At 34.8% G+C, this 19,745-nt stretch overlaps 1 protein-coding gene across 1 annotated transcript in view; it reads right to left on the bottom strand.

Annotated features, from left to right (window-relative positions):
* The window catches only part of LOC133192991 (uncharacterized), a 45,205-nt gene that overhangs the window by 11,273 nt on the left and 14,187 nt on the right, over window positions 1–19,745 (bottom strand). The window contains exons 10-18 of the mRNA XM_061328994.1: window positions 15,442–15,524; window positions 15,005–15,044; window positions 14,667–14,756; window positions 13,877–14,118; window positions 9,915–12,907; window positions 9,576–9,648; window positions 9,104–9,173; window positions 849–976; window positions 277–429 (exon numbers count right to left, since the gene is read on the bottom strand). Coding sequence (XP_061184978.1) covers window positions 277–429; window positions 849–976; window positions 9,104–9,173; window positions 9,576–9,648; window positions 9,915–12,907; window positions 13,877–14,118; window positions 14,667–14,756; window positions 15,005–15,044; window positions 15,442–15,524 — 3,872 coding nt within the window. The remainder of the gene's footprint in view (window positions 1–276; window positions 430–848; window positions 977–9,103; window positions 9,174–9,575; window positions 9,649–9,914; window positions 12,908–13,876; window positions 14,119–14,666; window positions 14,757–15,004; window positions 15,045–15,441; window positions 15,525–19,745) is intronic.

The raw sequence follows: 19,745 nt of genomic DNA, 5'->3' as shown, positions 1-19,745 counted from the left end.
AAGGTATTATTTTCACAAACATTAGTATATGCAACTTAAAAACTAATAACTGTCACTATAAATGAAGAATCTATTATCTTGTAAAATAGCCCTGACAAAATATGGAAATTTATTACAGTAATGCAACACCTCTCCAAGTGCTTCCCGGGAAATACATGTAATGTTTTTGATTTTTCCAATGATTGTCCCATTAGCATTATACACAATCTATTAAATGCTGGAAAGGTATTTTTAAACAACCACAGTCATGTGACAAAATTAAGCAGATGGAATTACCCAATCTGGATTTTTGAACTGGAAGCTGTAGAACTTTAACAGCCTGACCTCCCCTGGAGTGAGGAATGGATTGGTCCTGGATTGACAGTCACTGCTGTAGGCACAGTAACAATGAATCGTACTAAACAGCTCCATCTGCTGGCAACGTAGGTACTAATGGAAAGAAATCAAAACAAAGAGTCAAACCATTTCAGGAAATTCACAATACAGGAATATGTTTACCAAATTGACTCTTGATTTATCAATACAGATAATAATGTCAGTTTGTTTCCATAGTCTACAATTATATTATATTTCTTCTAAAAATCATGACATGACAATGGATTGTTAATATGCTTTCATTAAAATTTACATTCCTGGGCTAGGATCAAGGGCATACATGTAGTACCTATATAGCTCTATATCTAGAGGTTACAAACTTCACCACTATGCTAACCTGCTAACATACCCAAAACAAGTGTTAGTTCATGCAATGTGTTCGATAGATTTAGATATTAAGGCTAGCATCTAGACTAGCTGGTCTGATCTTGAACACATCCCTGGTTTTATATCAGTTTAGAGATTCCCTTTACCTGGACTGTCCACTGCAGTAGCTGCCTGAACACTGTGGAGTGGTCAGCTAGGGTAACCAGTTTATCCATCACTGCCTGCTCACTGATGTCTGGTCTATCCAAAAATAACTTCATCTCAGCCTCAATCACTGCAAAAAAAAAAACAAAAACAGGAGAGCTTTTAATGCCTTTAGAGTTCTAACACCATAAACAAAGCATCATGGGGAAATTTATCATTTCCATATATTTTATATGTTGTCTCCCTTAAGCAGAGCACACAATGGCCATAGACTTGAAAAATAACCAAATGTTCATGAGACAATAGTGGTTGAAATATACTTTTTCTATGTCTAAAAAAGACAGGAAAAGTAACCTTTAGTAAAATAAGCTACAGTATATGAATCTAAAAGACCCAAAGGCTGTTTTAAGTTCATCTCATGGCCCTCTTGAGTTTAATAATAAATGTTCAATTTTCCAAATAGCCTAACTTCTGTTAAAGGTGCATAAACACAAATTTGAAGTCTATATTTTCTCAGATTTTCTGTATAATATCACAACTTATATGTTGCTATAGCATTTCACATGAAAATAAAATTAAAAACGTATTTAATCTGGAAATTATTGAAACTACGAATTTCAGGAGGCGTTTGATTAACACATCCTTGCACGTTCACAATTTTTAACTTTATCCTTAATACTTAAAAAAATTTAGCAATTTTGTTGTGTATTAATGAATAATATTACGTCTATAATCCAGAAAATTGAGAATAAAAATGTGCGAAAGCAAAACCCACTCACTTAAGTATTGTCAGCCCGTGCTCAGTGTTGTGTAGTTTGTACAGAGTTAAACAAATTGAATACACCCGTGAAACGTAAACTGTTTTTGTAAACAGGGCATGAGCTCTGTTATTCTTAATGTTTACGATTCACCGGGTGTGTTCAATTGTTAAACTCTGCACACACCACTGAGCACGGACTGACAATACTGGTGAGAGGATTTTGCTTTCTACATTTCTACTCTGAAAGAGCTAAATCCACGAAGTGCCAAAATCGGCCCAGTCTTTTAAATAAATGAAACTTTCTCACATAATACTCTAAGATTTGTATGTTGTAAAACAATTTATTTTTTAACAATATCTTTTCTGGTTTTCTTTTTACAGACGTTTAAATTTAGTATTGTTTTCCTTATCAAAACTATCACGTCATTACGTTGACGATACATACATTAACGTTGTGACGTTGACATTTAATTTGTATAACAAAGTAACACATGTACGTTAATGGAATAAAATTCACCAAAATATGCTCTTCTTTAAAATTTTAGGAAAATTTAATTATGAATTTTTCAAGAAGTTTTGTTTGTTTGTTTGTTTGTATATTGTTTAACGTCCCTCTCGAGAATTTTTCACTCATATGGAGACGCCACCACTTGCCGGTGGAGAGCTGCAAATTTTGTCCTGTACTCGGCAGTTACGGCCATTGAGCAGTGAGGGGTCTTTTTCGTGCCAGCACCTACTGCGACACGGGACCTCGGTTTATACGGTCTCATCCGAAGGACCGGTCTCCACGTCCCACAGTGGGATTCGAACCCGCGACATAAGGATCAACTCCTTACGCCACGACTCTAGAGCAGACGCTCTAACCACTGCGCCACGCGGGCGACCAAGAAGTTTTGAAAACGTTTGTGTTTATATTTAAATTGAAGCTATTTGTATTTTAACGAAATATTTATTTACAACATTTGTCTCATAAAATCGTGGTTATATGTAACACGATTTAAGGGGATGAAGGACACATGATCACATGACTTTGTTAAACTACGTCATAGTCTCCATTTATATAAGTGCAAAACGTGTAAAGCATCAGTTCTTGTATAAATTTTTGACAATTTTTTTTCTTTAATTACCATCTTATATTAAAAAAAATAAAAAGTTTAACATTCTTGTAAACATTAACAAATTATGAAAAAAAGATTGATCCACTCCTCTGTTTCTTTAAACTGAGATCATACTCGATGAATACAAGGGCGGTATTATTATGTAAAAACAGGTCATAATCAGTATATGATGAAGTCTTTTGAGAAACGGGGAACACTTTTGCATGGCTGATGACGGAAATCTTATTTAGGTATACAGTGTATCTTATTTCGCTTATTTAGCTTACGTGTGACGTCATAGTTGGTTTTTCCCGTACTCGAGAAATGTAAACATGAAGTTTTTGTCCTGCTTATGTCGTCTCTAATGATGTCCTGTACAATATTGAGGTCAGCTTCACCATTCGAAATTTTTACAGTTAATCAATAATTTGAAGGACTTGCATTTCAACGTAAATTTAAAAATACTGAATGATAGGATTTTTTGTAAATTACGTTTTTTGTTGTTTAAGTTGTCTTAAAAAGTTCGTAATTTTCCCTATCCAGATGCAGTGTGATAGATGAAACCTGCCTTTTCGAATTTTAAACCCAATTCATACTCTGAAATATTTTAAAAGATACATGTTCACTTACATATTTTTTATATATGCTTTAAAAATCCAATTATGGACAGAGTAATGAGCCCGAAAACATGGAATAATTAAAACTCCACTTCGATACTGTGGGGCATAATATTTGTCAATCAATATCTCTAAAATAAGGTAAGAAACCTAATGATATAACTGCTTTAAGATATGTGGGACATACTTAATAAGAAATATACAAAATATAAAAAAAAATTGAATGACAAGTATTTTTTCAGCTAAAGGTCCTTCTTCCCCTTAAATGAAAATAGGGGACATATTAAGCTGAAAATTACAGCAAGTCTTAATCTATCATATTTAAGTTGAACTGGATTTTGTAGTAAAATATACACTTGTAGCCATGAATAAGGATTTTATCGTTCTTTAATGTGTTGTAGTATGGTCCTATGGCGTACAAACAAAAAAAGAGATTTTATAAAAGAATGCACAAGACTTAGTGCTCTTTAATAATGAATACATAAAATTAAAAAAAAAGTTGCATTAAAAACAAGAGGCCCATGGGCCACATCGCTCACCTGAGCACATTGGCTAGGCAAAAGCACAATCAGTTCAGTATTGAAAAGACTGGGGGGGGGGGGGGCTTGAATTTTAAACTACCTGATGATGCTTCCATGTCAATATAACAAAAGGCTTTGTTGTACTTGAGAAGATTTTTTAAAAAAAATTCCCATATATTCCTTTGTAAAAATTTGATCCCTCATTGTGGCTCCTCCCTATCCCAGGGGTCATCATTTGAACAAACTTGAATCTACACTACCTGAGGATGCTTCCATATCAATATGACTAAACATAGCTTTTCTGTTCTTGAGAAGAAATATTTTTTCTATATGCTCTTATGTAAAACTTTCCATCCCCCATTGGGCCCCATCCTACCCCTGGGGGTCATCATTTGAACAAAATTGAATCTACACTACCTCAGGATGCTTCCATATCAATATGACTAAACATTGCTTTTCTGTTCTTCAGAAGAAGAAAGTTTCCTTTATATTTCTATGTAAAACCTCTATCCTCCATTGTGGCTCCGCCCTACCCCCAGGGGTCATGGTTTGAACAAACTTGAATCTACACTACCTGAGGATGCTTCCATATCAATATGACTAAACATAGCTTTTCTGTTCTTGAGAAGAAATATTTTTTCTATATGTTCTTATGTAAAACTTTCCTTCCCCCATTGGGCCCAACCCTACCCCTGGGGGTCATCATTTGAACAAAATTGAATCTACACTACCTGAGGATGCTTCCATATCAAAATGACTAATCATGGTTTGCAGTTCTTCAGAAGAAGATATTTTCCTTTATATTTCTATGTAAAACTTTGATCCTCCATTGTGGCCCCGCCCTACACCCGGGGGTCATGGTTTGAACAAACTTGAATCTACACTACCTGAGGATGCTTCCATATAAATATGACCAATCATGGCTTTGCTGTTCTTGAGAAGAAGATTTTTAAAGATTTTTCCTATATATTTCTATGTAAAACTTTGATCCTCCATTGTGGTCCGCCCCTACCCGGGGGGTCATGATTTGAACAAACTTGAATCTACACTACCTGAGGATACTTCTATATAAATATGACTTATCATGGCTTTGCTGTTCTTGAGAAGAAGATTTTTAAAGATTTTTCCTATATATTTCTATGTAAAACTTTGATCCTCCATTGTGGCCCCGCCCTACCCCCGGGGGTCATGATTTGAACAAACTTGAATGTACACTACCTAAGGATGCTTCCACATGAGTTTCATCTTTCCTGGCCCTATGGTTCTTGAGAAGAAGATTTTTAAATGATGCCATTATTTTTTCAGTAATTCCTAATTATCTCCCCTTGAAAGAGGGCGTGGCCCTTCATTTGAACAAACTTGAATCCCCTTTACCCAAGGATACTTTGTGGCAAGTTTGGTTGAAATTGGCCCAGTGGTTCTTGAGAAGAAGTCGAAAATGTGAAAAGTTTACAGACAGACAGACAGACAGACGGACAGACAGACAGACGGACGCCGGACAAAATGTGATCAGAAAAGCTCACTTGAGCTTTCAGCTCAGGTGAGCTAAAAATGAATATGTTTGAAGTGACCATCTTTTATATTGTCATTCTGAAGATTTCGCTACACTTTCGTATTTTAAAGCATTTCCCGGACATTTGAAATGAATTTGTATTAAAATACATGTACATGAAATACACGAAAAATAATGACGTTTTAGGGCTTTCCACAAGGCAGTATGTTTAGGAAAGAAGCCACTACAGACTTTGAACAAGTTAAGATTGATGCATCAAATCGACAGCAAAAAAAAAAAAATGCATTTTAATTATTTTACAAGTAAGAGTCCAAAGAAAACACAAAATTTTCGAAGTATTTGAATTTCAAAACGGAACATGAAGTTTAAAAAAAAAAACGAAATGGCATGTATACCACTTTCTTCAATTTAAATTACTTAATCAAAATAAAATTCACTAATTAATGATCAATATGTTATATCATCAAAGTGAAAAAATAATCTTATATACGAGATCTCCAAATGACAAAGAGGATAACCTTTCCACGTGATAATAACCGATGATAAAATGCCAATGATTTCTGCAGACTATGCTGCACATCGCTATAACAGACATAATAAATGTGAAGTGTAGAAAAAAAAACCCTAGCGTCAATTACAGCTACAACATATATAAAACATTTTTTTTAAAAGGACTGATTTTTATTTATGAATTTTGGCACTGTAATTCACATCCACAGAAATGAAAATGATTCACTTTCATATCTCACACACTCCCCTGTTGAGGAGTACCTATTGTAAATCCTTTTAATAAAATCATAAAGTAATAATTATCTGGTGAATTGAAACATAATCTCAACAACTCAGACTTTTATATAGTTCAAAGCCAGTTTTAACATTTTACTCATAATTTTCATATATATTAAGAAATTATTCTGTCGAGCTGCTAATAACGTTTCATGTCTCCATGTGCACTTTCTAACACAACCACAAATAGATAGGCGATAATGAGTATAGAAGACGATGAAGTAATAATAATATCGTATACATATGGCGTATGAGATTTTTAACTCGGACTTTTTCTGATCAGGACTTTTTTGTAAACAAAAAAAAAAAACAAAACAAAACAAAACCAAAAAAAAAAAAAAAAACACGGAAACAGCTACTGGCAGTAGTGAATGACTATCATAACAATCCGTAGACTACTTATTTAATTCAAAGAAGTAAAACTACCGTCCAAAGCATTAATTGTCTATAATGAGTAGCACATAATTGCATTGTTCACAGGTATTACGTATTGTCTGAAAATTGGAGAGAAAAAAATAACAATAATAAATTCGGGGCATACATGTATACATTTTTATCATACAGGTTGAAAAAAAAAATTCAAAACTGCGATTGCATGGATTTTTCCACACTATACATACAAGGACTAATATAATGGCATTGTATAATTAATTCACTTAATACCACTTTCTTGTTTAAATGACACTAGTAATTGCCAAATTGGTTGCTCTGTTCCACTATTAAAGTTCATCCAAAATTGAAAATGAGTAAGGGTGGAAATCCCGAATTCCCCTCCCCCTTACCGCTGTCTTATTTTTGTAATAGCCCCTCCCCCCTTTTATGAATTTACATTACCATGCTTGGTTGCCCGCTCTCCCTTAGATCTGCTACATTTAAGAGGAGTAAATCAAAATAGAAAGGGGTAGCAAGTAGCCTCCCTTTGATTTTTTTTCATATGCTGGCTAGGTCACAGAATGCAGGCGATGCTGAAATTACTTGAAGAATTGTCACTACCTTGATAGTAAGTTACTTGTTTGTACAATGTATTTGTTTTATAAAGGCCTATCGCAAAAATTACGAGTACACACGATCTGTAAAATCGTAGTCTAGATTTAAAATTATTTGATGTCAACTCGAATTTTCTAGGTTCTATATTTCGTAACATATGTTATGGGGTCTCGGATCTGAAAATGTTTTCACTTATAAACATTAATCAATCGTTTGTCTTAAAATGCCGACGGCAATTTCTGAAACGCGTGTTAGTATGGAAGATAATCCAACGTTAACCATGTTTATGACGTTTGTGATGCCTGTCGATGCTCTTCTTACTCTTAGCTTCGCTAGCCAAGGGTCTCTGATCCGAGAGTCCCTTGGATAGCGAATATTGTCGATGCTAACTTCTCGACATACATGATTTATGTTTTGTAAGGTAGTGAAACAATCATTATATGTACGTCCTGGAAGTTGCATCTGATGTAAGCAACTTGTATCGTAGCTATTTCGACTCCGCCACTGATGTACACGTTTTTCGGGTGATCTCCCTTTGATTACATAGTGACCATGGTGACGAGGAGTCGGTAGTTGCAAATAAACAAAATACAAATAAATAGGCGAGGAATTATTATTTTAAATATTTCAGCATATTGATGAGTTAAATAGAGATCAGCTACGTGAAGAAAAAGTCTTGGGTCAGGACTGAGGCACGTAGTACACACAAATACAAAAAGTCGACATTATTGCATCTGCATGCGGTCTCGTTTAACAAGAGTTTTTCGTACTTTTTTGCACCACAACACACAAAATAACATATTATAGACAGAACATTTGCATTTCTAAACTTTTTCGTATTTACAAAAACAATACAAAATATTTTTCTTTTTAATTTATGTGAGGTATGCCCCGTAATTTCCACTGTGGTAGTCGGTGCTTAGAGATTGGAATCGAACTAAAAGTAAAAATTTCGATTTGGCCACACCCCTCGAACAAAATTAAAATATGCTCTACTTATTCATATTTTAATTCTCTTTTTAATGGTATAAATTTAATTTTGTTCGAAGGGTGTGGCCACAGCAAAAAATTGAACTAAAGACGAAAAAAATGCCTTATTTTGATAAAAAGTATGAAAGTGCACGTGTTTAGACGTTTTCTGTACAAATATGACGTCATCAAATAAAAATATCTGCATACACTTTTAAAGTTTGATACTTAAGGATAATATTTCTATTGTTAATTTTCTTCTTCCCCTCAGTTTAATTTTCCTGAAAAAATAGGCCGATTTAGCCCCTTCGTGGATTTAGCTCTTTATGCATTATAGTTTTAATATTTTTCATTAATAAACAACAAAATTGCTCCTTTTCTAAAGTAATAAGGATAAATTTAAAATTTGTGAAAGTGCAAGGATGTGTCTATCAAACGCGTCCAGAAATTCGAAGTTTCAATAACTTCTAGATCAAATAAGATTTTTATCAAATTTTCGTATGAAATGCTATAGCAACATATAAGTCATGAAATTATACAGAAAATTTGAGTAAATATTAACTTCAAATCTGTGTCTAAGCACCTTTAAAGGTGATTTCCTATTGTCTTTTCAGTTGTTATGGTGACACGGCATGAGAAGAAACGGATTAGACACTTGTACTGATTCTATTATCATATTACAGTAAAACATGCTTATAGCGAACTCACTTATAATGAATAGACATTTATAGTGAAGTGATTACTAACAAAGCTACATTTGCTACACGTATCAATGAAGATACAGTAAAACATGCTTACAGCCAACTCACTTATAATGAATTGATGTTTATAGCAAAGTGATTATAATTCCCCTTGACTTTAAAATATATTATCAATTACTTAACGGTTATAATGATTTACCCTTTTAATTTGTTATAAGCATGTACATATAATTATCTTCATTGATACATGTACTAAATGAAACTTTGTTAGTAATTTTATCGTGATAATGGTAGTAATTCTCTTACCTTTATGAAGATTAGATTTATCTGTAAGAGCACTGAAGTCTTTTGATGTAGATGTTTGGTTTTCAAAACACTGAAAAATCATTAAAAGCATAAGATTTTATTTAACTTATACAATAACAATAATTTAAGACACTGTACATTATATTACTTGTACCAATCTGTGGTAAATGTACAATGAATAACCAGAAATTCACATTAAATTTAATAATTGGCCTCATAGTATGTACAAAATATAGCACTTTCCAATACAGTGATCTTTGTCCTCATTTAGAAATTTCCACCATCAGATGTGCATCTTGATTTCTAGTTGCCAATGTAATGATTTTAAATCTGTTAGTCTGGCTACCCCCCCCCCCCCCCCCTTTTCTCCTGATGATGATACATGTAGGACAAAGGGGGGGGGGGTTAATCAGACTGTTGATCCACTTGCTGTAAATTTTATCTAGATTCACTGTCAGTAAAATAAATCTACCTGTTTCTTCTCCTCTGGGGTGACAGTACTGGGGTCCTGACTTCTTCGTTTCCTCACTGCTGCTGCTTTTGACCTTTTGAAGAGGGAAATTTATATTTCCTATTGCACTACACAACTTATCAAGAAAAAAACACATACATGTAATTATACATCATAGAAACTTCTTTGTTGGACACTGATCTTGTCAAAATGACCTTGATTCAGGGTCAGAACACATTCCTCAACCTATATGCTTAGTATGAGCTTTTAATCATGAACTAGCCTCAAAATTTTTAATAAAGAATAGTCCTTTTTTTTATCCATTACATAAAACATTGAATCTACAATAGGTTTACATACACTGGTTTCTCCTGATTCTGAGACAGCTGAGCCGTATCTTTATTTTTCTGAGGTCTGACTGTAATTGCATCTGGTGGTGCGACTGCATGAAATGATCGAGGAGCACTGCTGGACTGGACAATTTTCTCCCTTGATTGACTGCACTGACTGGTCTTCGTTGCTATAGAAACATGACTCTGAGTTGCAACTGCCTGAATTTTTTTCCTGGAAACTGATGGTAATTTGGATGATTTGACTGATGATAATTTAGATGATTTCACTGTTGATAATTTAGATAATTTCAACTTCAAAACTTGTGGATTCTCCAGTGAATGATCCACTGACTCTTCACAATTGGAAGACGGCTCAAAAAGACACTGATCATCTAAATCAAAGGGTGATGTACACAAAGGGGAAATGGGAGCCATCTCCCCAACAGGTGAAGGTGGGAGGGGAGAGATGGGGTTGGGAAGAAAAAAATGAAAAGGTGAAGGAGGCAGGGGTGAGACTGGGGACTGGGAGGTGGTGGTATTGTCTGGGCGGGGGTGTGAGGGAAGGTTCTCCAGCTCAGGTGAGACGACGGTGCTGGAGGCCACCACAGCAGAAAACGTGGACTTCTGAACAAGCACTGAAAGACTAGGTATGTACACTAGGGAGGGACTACTGCTGCCCCCCTCAGATAATGAGGGGGGTCTGTCAGAATTACTAGCACTAGATGAGGTGGATTGAGCATTTCCTGATTCACTGGTTTTTGAGTCACATTGTTTGATAGTCTGTGTTGGATATTTATCAGCACCACTAAGATCACTAGAATTTGAAGTTGAGTTAGAAAAACAAGCCACATCCTCCTGTTTGTCCAAATCTTCTAAACATGCGGAAAGTTTCTCTGAGGTTTGTGAGGCATTCATTTTAGAAGAATGTCTGGAATCATGAGTTGACTGTTTAAACAGTTCATTTTTAACTGTAGAGTCTTCTTTCATATCCTCCTCAGAATGACCACCCAATTGGGCAGTTTCAATATCATTAACACTATCTTGAACATTCTGCTCTAATGTTGAAGTATCAGAATTTTTGTCGATATTTTTCAAATTTCTTTTTAGACTTTTTTCACTACTCTCCGCATCCTGTGCCTGAATCATACATTTCTCTGTTCCTTTCTGCTTTGGAGTGGATTTTCCCGAGTCTGTCCCCGAGTCACCACTACTCACCATAAATCCCATGCTCCCCTGCCGAGGGAGAGACCCCTCCAATTCAGTGTCCTCCACATTCAGTTCTGCATTGAAGATGTCTTCCTTGGATGAACCTTGATTAAGTACACCATCAGCTTCAACATTTACCATCGACACTTCATTCAACGTAGCATTCACAGTATTTTCCACATTTTCTTTTGAATCATTTGTTATACGAGAAAAGTCACATGTCACATGAGAACTAGCCTCTGTCCTCTTTTCAGTGTCACTGTCACTTGTGTTTACCTCACTGTGTCCTCCTGAAGGATGCACTACAAGTCCATCACCACTCCCTTTCACATCTGCATCCTCCTTGGTCTCTATACCAGCAGAAGTGAATGACAACCTGTTAGAAGTGAGATGCTTACCCTTCTCAGAGGGTAACACAATAGGAGGGGATTTGAGGACCGGGGGTGATCGTAAAGCAAACCCCAAACTCTCTTGTCTAGACACAGCTCGGGTGACATTTCCATTGCTCTCCACCTCTTCCACTCTGTCCTCCGATGCACTGTTCCCTCTTTCCATTTCCTCTTCCACACGCTCCTCCTTAATGACCTTCATCTCCACATTTTCTGAATCCCCTTCTTTCTTTTTCTTTCCACTTGGTATTCTCATTCTTGACCTTGACCTCTGACACAGGGTATCAATCTCACTAGGCGGTATGAGTAAAGTCTTGCTCCTGGTCACTCGGACTGGTGGCTTGTGAGGGACAAACTTCTTCTCTGAACTTTCTTCATTAACTGTTTTTTGCTGATAAAGTTCACTGCTGCCACTGGACTTTTGTTCACTTTCATCATTGTTTTTATTTCTCTGAGACCTTCTTGGGCTCTCCTGAACTGCTTTCAATTTTGAATCACAACTTTCAGAATTTTTATTGGGACTATTCTGGGATAAAGATAAGTGTCGTCTCTTTTGTGTTTGAGGAGAGCCAGCTCCTACTTGAGAGGAAGAAAGTTCACTTTCAGGTAGGCTGAGGGATTTTCTCAAAGTCCGTACAGAGAGTGCAGATTCTATATCTAAATCCACAGCAGCCTTTCCTGTTAATTCATCAAGTTCCTGTTTTATATTTTCCTTTGATGACAGAAATTTCATGTCTTTATTACCCTTTTCACAAATACCGTCATGTACATCTTCCTTTTCTTTGTTGGTGAATCTTATATCCTCTGAACACAAGCTATCCGAATCATCATGATTCTCGCTGACCGGTCTAAAAGAATGCTTTTTCAGACACTCAATCCTCTTATGGTGTATATTAGTGAAGTTCTCTTTCACATTTTTACTTATATCACAGATAAGTTTAGAATCTCTTGAAAACCCAGAATCACCAGAGTTTTTTGACATTAGACTCTCTTCAATCCTTTCCCTGGCTTTCTCTTGTTTATGAGAGCTTTTGGAAAATTTCTGAAATGCTGAGTTGTGATCACCACTGAGTATTGGTTTGGGGTTCACATGGGCGACTTCTGAATTCACCTCCCCCTGCAGGACCTCAAGGTTAGAACTCTCCTCAGCAGTAAATGTTATCCTTTTGATTCCCCTAAGCTCCTGGGTAGGTCCGTCATTGTCTTGACCGGTTACATTCCTTCCTCGTCGGCTGTGGATGGTCACCTGTTTAGTTCTTATTTCCTTAGTGGACACAGTGGTGTTAGGATCCCTTGAGAGGGGTGAAGGTGGAACGCGTTTCCTTGGTGACCTTCTGGGGGTAGGTGAAACATTTAAGATTTCTTGTTCTAGTTGTTCTGCCATTTCATCCAAATCATCATCGCTTTCATCGTTATCTTCTACTTCCTAATAAGCAAAAAAAAAAAAAATTGAACTTCACTTAAATTCAAAAGTCTATATTTCACAATTTTTCGTAGATAAGTTTCAATACATTTGAGCATTAAATTAGGATATTTCTCATCTCTATGATATTTCAGAAGTGTTAGAAAACATGTAACAGCATAATAATTAACTGAAGATATATGCAGTCAACAAATAATTAATTACTTAAAATTTCTCAATTGAATTATATCAGTTTTATCAAAAAATCAAATAGCTTTAAACTTCAACCTGCTTGTAATTTTTTTTCTTTGTTACTAGACTTTTATCAAGATATTGCTTTTCTAAACATCTGTGGGATTCTAGTGGGTTGAAATTTGGAACTGTTTAACTTATGTGTGGGACTTGTGAGGCTGGATGATTGCAATGGTATGTTTTACCTTTCTTAGGAGTGAGAAAGGGGGAGATAATTGGGACTGTATATCTTTTTCCTATGTATGTAAGGGAGGGGGAGATACTTATTGCTGTTTATCTTTTCTCTCTATGTATGTAAGAGAGGGGGGGGGGGTACTTAGTACTGTTTATCTTTTCTTTTTATGTATGTAAAGGGGGAGGGGGAGATTCTTAGTACTGTTTTTCTCTCTATATATGTAAGGGAGGGGGAGATACTTAGTGCTGTTCATCTTTTCTTTTTATGTATGTAAGGGAGGGGGAGAAAATTGGGACTGTATATCTTTTCTTTCTATGTATGTAAGGGAGGGGGAGAAAATTGGGACTGTATATCTTTTCTTTCTATGTAATAAACTATGTAAGGGAGGGGGAGAAAATTGGGACTGTATATCTTTTCTTTCTATGTATGTAAGGGAGGGGGAGAAAATTGGGACTGTATATCTTTTCTATAAGTATGTTGGGGAGGGGGAGATACTTAGGACTGTATGTTTTACCTTTCAGTAGATGACTGAGAGAGGGGGAGATAATTGGGACTGTACATCTTACCTTTCTATATGACTGTGGGGAGGGGGGAAGAGGAGACAGAATTGACACTAGGGGGCTGAATGTGAAGGGGAATTCCAGTAAGCTGTTGTCCTCCTCCTGGAATTCTATCTTCCGTTTCCTCTCCTCTGAGCAGACGGTTTCTGACTTCATCTTTGTCATGCTGACCTTGCAGTGCATTCTGGGATTGTCTAAGTCAGAGTATTGTTCTTTATCAGAGGCAGAAGCTGGATCCACCCACTCTTCTGTGAAATATAATGATCCATTTTAGTGGTATTGTAAGATAAATCCCTGTCATATGATAAATATGGTGTGTAATCCACATAAAACATAAAAAAGTTGTCAATGAAGATACTTGATTGTTCACATTAAATTCAAAAACCTTATTTAGGAGTCAAAAGAAAAATAAGAAAACTTTATACATGCACTGTATTCCACCTATCATGACTATTCTTGATTTCAATTTGTTGGTTTGAAATCCATCTTTGACTATTATTTTTCTTGACTGACAAAATGTTCTACATAAATACACAAATAAATACATGGTACACGGTTTATGGCAAGAAATATTCACATGTAAGAAATGACCTTAAACTCGAGGAGAATTCTTTAGATGACTTGAAACTTGAGAATTCTCGCACATAAATAAAAACTGGTTTACAGCATACATGCTTATTAAAAACCCTAAGAAATACTTTGAAACTACAATCAAAATTTAATCCAACATTTTAGAAAGAATTATTGCACAACTTCATCATGATTTTTAATAGACAAGTCCAATATATATACAGACCCTCCTCCAGTTGGGGCATCTCTTCAGGAGGGGCACCTGTCCCCGCCCCCTTTGTGATGCGCAGCAGTTTGTCCTGGTTAGGTAGAAGACCTGTTGGAAGGTAAAGAAATATAAACTACTACTGAAAAATAGAATCCATCACAAACTACTTACAGTAAGCAAGAGTCAACATTCCTGAGTGTTATAATTAAGTGAATCCATGTAAAGGATGTTACATATAGCTTTACTGACGAGGGTTGCATCTTTTGATAAAGGTCGTGTCATCCTTTTATATAATATGTTTTATTTACCTGCACACAGACATATAGTTATCAAATTTGTTTACTGTTACAACTTACCATGTCTTATTAAAATCTGCCTGTATCTGTTAACTGTCTCCTGTAACAGAATCAGACAGGTTATAAAAGATTTCATGTATCAATAAAGTATTTTCATTTGATCAATTAAAGGTGCAGCATCAAGTAAATGGAACATACACAGCACAGGCACTATAGTAAAAATATTACTTATCAATGAAGAGAAATGCTTAAAATATTAAGTGAGTTAATACACAGATTTTTGAAATAAAAACACACGCCTGAAATGAAAAACTTTATTACTTGATCATCATCTCAACAGTGTTGCTTTAGATGTATACTGGACATAAGCCATAGTTAAATCTATTACACTTATTAATAATTTGACTGTATGACTTTCAGTAATAATTTCTACCGCCCTTAAATTTCTTTCATAGTATAACATGAACCTGACCTTCCCGTGACCTTTGTTGACCTACCTGTGCTTTAGCCAGGCTTTCCTCTGTCTTTCTTTCTCTCTTTTGACTTTTTCCATTCTCTCTTTTCAAAACTTTGTTGTCTTCTGCAACAAAACAAAAGGAAAAACATAACACATTTTATACAAGTCCTGATACCAGGTAATCATTTTAGTACAAGATTGAATTTATATTCAATTATATCTGTCTTCTCCTTCAAATTCTCTCTGAGGGCAAGGAAAAAAATATTTGTTTATGCATTGAAAATGTGTTACACTTTTCATTGTTTTTTCAATGAACCTCTGGGCACCTAGCATACAAACTTTTTTTCTTTATAATTTTGCAACAGAGAAACTCCATGCCGTGTCAGAATTGATTGAAGGTCATTGCACAAGACAAGGCCCATGGGCCTGTTAATTCTCTATAGTCTCTGTAGTTAGGTTAAATTTTATCATAATAAGTATACTTGTCTCCTACACATATCTGTCTGGGTGTTTATTTATCAAATATCTGTCTACTTTTCTTTCCTTAAAATCAGGTTAAACAAACATTAGAGCACATGTTCATTCACATATTAAATGGGTAAGTGTTACTAGATATGGGTGATCTATAATCAATTAACTTATATGTAAATGCATGACTAGGTAGATTCGTGGATGTCAATTAGACCACATTTCTCAGAATGATTTATGTATTTCTAATTGTGCTACATTCCTTCGTGAAGTAGTTTGCTGATTAATATATTTCTTTTAACCATGGGAATTTAAAATTTATAGCACTGTTTTATTTTCTTTCCAAACTAATTGTGCATTGAAAGCAATTTTTTGCATTTTTCTTAGCCATCTAGTCCTCCAAAGATAGCCACATTCTACAAGTTTGGTGCCTCAAATAACAGATTTAGAAATTAAACATATTAAAAGGATTAGCAATAATTTTTCACATAAAAAAAAAATATTTGTTGGTGTCATATTAGGTATCACGTAATTGTAAGTTATAAACCCTCTCTGATTAAAATTTGGTTGTAAATTCAAGTCCTTCATTCATTTTGTTTCACAGGCAGATTCATGTTGCAGTTTAGACAGCCATAAAAAAACATAAAAAAATTCCTGACCCTTTCTGATTCAAATTATTTACAGGAATTTCCATCAAATATAGCCAAAAATAAAGCCACATACACTATTTCTTATTAATCTATTATATTACCTGAATTGTGGATATATAAAGAAAACACACTTGTAGGAAATGTGCATATATGCAGGTATGTGTCACTATATTTGTATAAAAGCCTGCTTTGTTAGATAGGAGGGTATTTAAATCTCCCGACTGTTTGCTATCATCTGATGTAACTTGAACCCCCTGATAAGGTTTTACCTACGTTAGGTATATACTTTGGCCTTTACCTGTGTAAATTACGGAGTTAGTACTTAGTGGGTTAAAAAAGAACAATGTGACAGGAAGACATTAAACAGGTGAGTGACTTAATTAGTAGTATAGTACCTATATTTATCTACCAATTCTGACTTCAATCACCTGCCTTAGCTTTTGAAATCAATGTATGACTATATATAACTGTATAATCTATATTGACAGTATAATATCCTTGACACACATTTGTTTAGTTCTGAGTTTTTAAGACAATAAGTACCCAGTAATCTAAAAGTTCATCTCAAGGAACTCTCAACATTTCTGTCAAGTTTGTACAGATTCAATTAAACATTGGAGCCCATTTCATAACAATATATTTGATTCTAGCACTATAGATATTCTCACACATGAAATAAAAGACAATTTATAGATAATAGATGGGTCTAAAGTACTTTGTAAAATTATCACGACAAAGGATGAAGTCAAATACTCAACAGTGCAACCAAGATATAAACTGAAAGTAGAGGGATGGGTGTTACAGGAAGATCATTAGAAGATAAAGCTGTACACCTATATGATATACAGAAATCATATCCTGCATGTCTTATCATTGCAGTATATCCTGTCAAAAGTCCAAAATTTAAAAAAAAATTAAAAAAAAACAAAAAAAAAACAAGCATAACATTGCTAGTTATCATCTCAATTCCTTAATATATTTTTTATTAGACTTACATTTTACTCATTGTTAAAAATAGACACTTTCATTTTGGACTATTAGGAGCTACACTGTTTAGTCTAGGCTTTTTTTATGACCCACACAGTCAGCTTTATATTTAAAAATCGACCAGGGAATATCTAATCACCACTGAATTTCCTATCAGTTTATTGATTTTTTTGTGAATTACTCTAGACTTATAAATAAGATTTTTTTCAAACTAAAACTTAGAATAAGAACACTGCTAACATACATACATTTCACAAATGAATAAATATGTAATAAGCTGAAACAGGAGCAAGCTAAATTTGGATTGCATCAAGATATTTATCTTGAAGTTAAGACTTAGTAAATTTCCTCTTTCCTAGCTTGAAGTGCAAGATGACCAACCCCAGGACACTACTTGCCATACTTCTGCTTATCTCCCTTGTTTTTGCTGAGGATGCAGAGCACACACTCCAAGTCTCACCACCAGAGGCCGCTGAACAGGCCGGAAAAACAACCACATTCGAATGCACCGACCCAGAAAACGAGTCAGCAAAATTAATGTGGCTTTTTCCTAACCAAACCTCAATAAAAGACAGCATTGATTCTAGGTTTGAAGATAATAATGGAACATTATCAATCTCCAATATCAGGAAAGGAGACGAGGGAGAATATATCTGTACGACTTCATCACGAGATATGAACGCAACGGGAACGTTAATAATTTACGTTATGCCATCGTACTTCACGGAGGCCATGATAGTGATGGGGATAAATATAGTACTTGTGTTGATTTTCATTGGCTGTGGGATTCATCAATTTATACAGAGCAGGAAAAGGAAAACGAACTTGAAGAAACATCCCCCTGCATAGTGCTGACTACAGAGTTTTTTTATCTTAAAGTCAATGAGTTATATTGTTATATTACTACACCAAATATTTGCCAGATTTAAAATTCTTATGCTAATGGTACTTGACATCAAATGTCACCCTGAAGTGAATAAATTTATAACAACTTCATTCTCAACAATGAACTGTTTATCCGAACTTAGTATCAGGAGTTCTGAGCTTAAAAGTTAGGGGGCTGGGATAAATATTTGGACTGCCTAAAAATAATGGGTTCAGGATTTCTCAATTTTAGGAAGAGGTTTTACATTAGGACTAAGAAGGGAGGGTAATACAAATGTTAGATACTTTTTGTTTATGAACTGGGAAAAAATGAGTGCATATCAAATTTGATATCAGATAATACAGGCATCTACTATTTGTGCTCATTCTTTCCGTAACGAAACTACGAAAATTTTCCATAGCAATGTTTTATAATTTTATTTTCAAATAGCTTCTCATTATTCTGCAAAATATTAAGATGTGTAAATTCTGAACTCCTTTTACAAAGAACAGAAGCATGTGCCTCTCTAGCTGCAAAACTGTAACAGTAGCTATCTGCTGAGAAAATGTGGACAAACAAACCAAAGAGCAATAGATTCAAGTATTGTACATGTAAATATTAATGGATACCATGATTTTGGCAGGTATTGCAGATAAAACAAGAAATAAAACAAAGAAAAATGGCGCCATATAAATTGAAGGTTTGACAATGTTTGGATCAGTAGCTCTCTGGGTTGTCTCTGAATTTTCTCAACCAGAGAGCTACAGTTCTGCAGCTAGTAGCTCTCATGCAAGACAGAGTTATCTCTCCATAGAACACTTTCAAAACAATACTGAAAGAGAGTTGCTGCCTACATATTTTTTTTCTGTTGTCGATATATATTCATTAAGCTTAATACATTTAATGTAACATTTTACTGCAATTTGTGTTTTGTGTCATCTTAAATTCTTATTCTTGTATGTGTCTACTTCTGTATGTTTTCAATTTCTTACATGGATACTCAATGAAATTAAAAAGCACAATGCAATATAGTACTCCTCTGAAACATCTTTCACAATATTCATTTCAATTTTGCACTACACTTCAACTTATGTGACTATGTCCATTATTGAAAAAAGTATCTTTCTTTAATATCTAAGCATGTAGATATACCTTATTTAATTGGAAGAAATATATGTATATTGCTGTATGATTGTCATATCAATTCAAAACCTGTCTATGATATTAAAGTTTTGAGGAGATATAGTTAGCATCATCTATTTGACAAGATAAGGAAAAGTCCTACAGAAGATCTACTCTACCATAAGCTTATACTTTGTCTGGGCATCTGGGCATGAATTCATAAATTTCTGGCCAATATAAATTAGCCAATAC

This window comes from Saccostrea echinata, unplaced genomic scaffold, assembly GCF_033153115.1.
Source record: "Saccostrea echinata isolate AGI-Se365-2 ecotype Australia unplaced genomic scaffold, CSIRO_AGI_Sech_v1 ptg000025l, whole genome shotgun sequence".
In the NCBI taxonomy this organism is placed as follows: domain Eukaryota; kingdom Metazoa; phylum Mollusca; class Bivalvia; order Ostreida; family Ostreidae; genus Saccostrea; species Saccostrea echinata.
Note: the sequence above shows the minus strand (reverse complement) of the source record. Positions and strands in the feature narration are given on the sequence as shown.